The sequence below is a fragment of the Hordeum vulgare genome, chromosome 6H (genome assembly GCF_904849725.1).
Source record: "Hordeum vulgare subsp. vulgare chromosome 6H, MorexV3_pseudomolecules_assembly, whole genome shotgun sequence".
In the NCBI taxonomy this organism is placed as follows: Eukaryota; Viridiplantae; Streptophyta; class Magnoliopsida; order Poales; family Poaceae; genus Hordeum; species Hordeum vulgare.
In genome coordinates this window covers 7,961,319-7,963,490 of record NC_058523.1, presented here as the reverse complement: position 1 = coordinate 7,963,490, position 2,172 = coordinate 7,961,319, and the positions used below count along the sequence as shown (strand labels likewise).

Genomic DNA, 2,172 nt, shown 5'->3' with positions numbered 1-2,172 from the left:
TGCTTTCCGGGCGAGCAACGACCTCCTCGACGATCCCATGCCACTTGTTGCACGCCGTTTGGATTGTCGACCATCGCCGTCGGCTCCTCCATGCGGTCTACAGGTTGCGACCGGGCGGATTCATCATCCCCGTGCGGGACGCTTCTTCCTGATCGACCATCACCGCGTCCTTGACCCTCTTGGCATCGATCCCCCTCTGTCGATATGTTTTGACCACCTCCCGGTGCTGGACATCCGTCCTCCACTCGGCGTCGAAAATGCCCGTGGGGGGCTGGATTTGTCGGCTATTATTTTAACCCGAACCGACGCTAAACGAGGAGTCGAGGGGCACCGGACCGATTTTCGCCGCCGGCGCTATAAACCCCGTCCTCGAGGTAAGTATCAACTCTGGAAGCTCTATGGAATTGGAATTTTGTAACATGGTAAACGCACCGTGCATTCTTATCTGTATTCCATATTGTCAAAACAGTATTGGCCGTTGGATTTTATTTGAGTGGCAGGGATTGGATCATAACTTGGCTCAGCCAACTTTCACTTCGTTGCAGATCCAGAATCCCCGTCCACCACACCACCGCACCCAACGCTACTGGGATTCCTCACCGGCGCCGGCGCCGGCGGCTGCTCCGCCGTCGCGGCGCCATGCTCCGCCTCCGGAGTTGCGTCCTCAGCCACCTCCTGTCCTCTCCCACCACATCCCCAATCCTCTCTCTCCACCGCCTCCTCTCCGCCTCCGCCGCCGCCGCGCCCGCCGTCTCCCTGAACCCTAGCAGCTTCGCCGTGGAGGAGTACCTCGTCGCCACCTGCGGCCTCACCCGTGCCCAGGCACTCAAGGCCTCCGCCAAGCTCTCCCACCTCAAGTCCCCCGCCAACCCCGACGCCGTCCTCGCCTTCCTCGCCGGCCTCGGCCTCTCCGGCGCTGATGTGGCGGCCCTCGTCGCCAAGGACCCGCGGTTCCTCTGCGCCGGCGTGGAGAGAACGCTGGCCCCCGTCGTCGCCGGGCTCACCGGCCTCGGCCTATCCCCTTGTGATATCTCGCGCCTCGTCTCGCTCGCCCCCAACGAATTCCGCCACAGATCCGTCGTCTCCAAGCTAGACTACTTGCTGCCGCTCTTTGGCTCCTTCGGAAACTTGCTCCGGCCGCTCAAACATGGCACCTCCATCATCGGCTCTGACCTCGAGAGGGTGGTCAAGCCCAATGTCAAGCTCGTAGCAGAGTGCGGGCTAGGTGCTTGCGATATTGCCAAGCTCTTCATCCGTGATCCGTGGATGCTTAGCGCCAAACCAGGGCGTCTCCTGGCGATGGTCGCGTGCGCCGAAGGTATAGGTGTGCCCCGTGGCTCTGGAATGTTCCGGCAAGCGCTGCACGCCGTCGCATGCCTCAGCAGCGCGGAGAAGATTGCCGCCAAAGTGGAACAGCTGAAGAAGGCATTGAGGTGGTCGGATGCCGATGTCGGCATTGCTGTGTGCAAGTGGCCGACCGTGCTGTGGTGGTCAACGGACGTGCTGCAGCACAAGTCTGAGTTCCTCATCTCTAAGGTGGGGTTGGAACCAGCGCACATTGCTCACCGGCCCGTAATGCTCGGTCTTAGCCTCGAGGGCCGGCTCAAGCCCCGGTACTATGTTATGAGGTTTCTTCAGGAAAATGGATTGCTAAATCACGGCAGGGACTACTATAATATGGTGGTGGCTAGCGACAAGGTATTTGTGAACAAGTTCATATGCCCTCACAAGCAAGCTGCACCACACCTTGCTCAAGACTATGCAGCTGCTTGCAAAGGGGAAGTGCCGACTAGATTCAGATTTACATGAACCAAGAATGTGCTATGAACTTCGGTAAACTATGTAAGGTGCAACAAAGTTTTCATTGTGTGGAAAGCTTGTAATTCCTATTTCGGCGTATACTTTGTCCAACTGGATGCTGGTATGGCCTTTGCCAACGCTTGATGAAACTGATCGTTTGAATCCTGATATGTTTAGGTTATCATTTACTCCCTCCATCCTATATAATAGAAGATGTTCAGGTTGACTGATGCCGGGGGTGAGTATTCCTGTGTCTAAGGTTCTGATTTTGTTGAGGACGTCCAAGGAATCACTTCAGCGAAGGTTCGAGTTCCTCATCTCTGAGTGGCCCAGCAATTTTCTGTTTATAGCCTGGAGGGCCTGCTGAAATCC

At 57.0% G+C, this 2,172-nt stretch overlaps 1 protein-coding gene across 1 annotated transcript; it reads left to right on the top strand.

Moving 5' to 3' along the window:
• The first annotated feature begins 546 nt into the window (after positions 1-546).
• On the top strand, positions 547-1,962 carry LOC123403599. Its single transcript, XM_045097522.1, has one exon. The coding sequence runs from the start codon at positions 640-642 to the stop codon at positions 1,807-1,809; it is 1,170 nt and encodes a 389-aa protein (XP_044953457.1). The 5' UTR covers positions 547-639; the 3' UTR covers positions 1,810-1,962.
• The last annotated feature ends 210 nt before the right edge of the window (positions 1,963-2,172 follow it).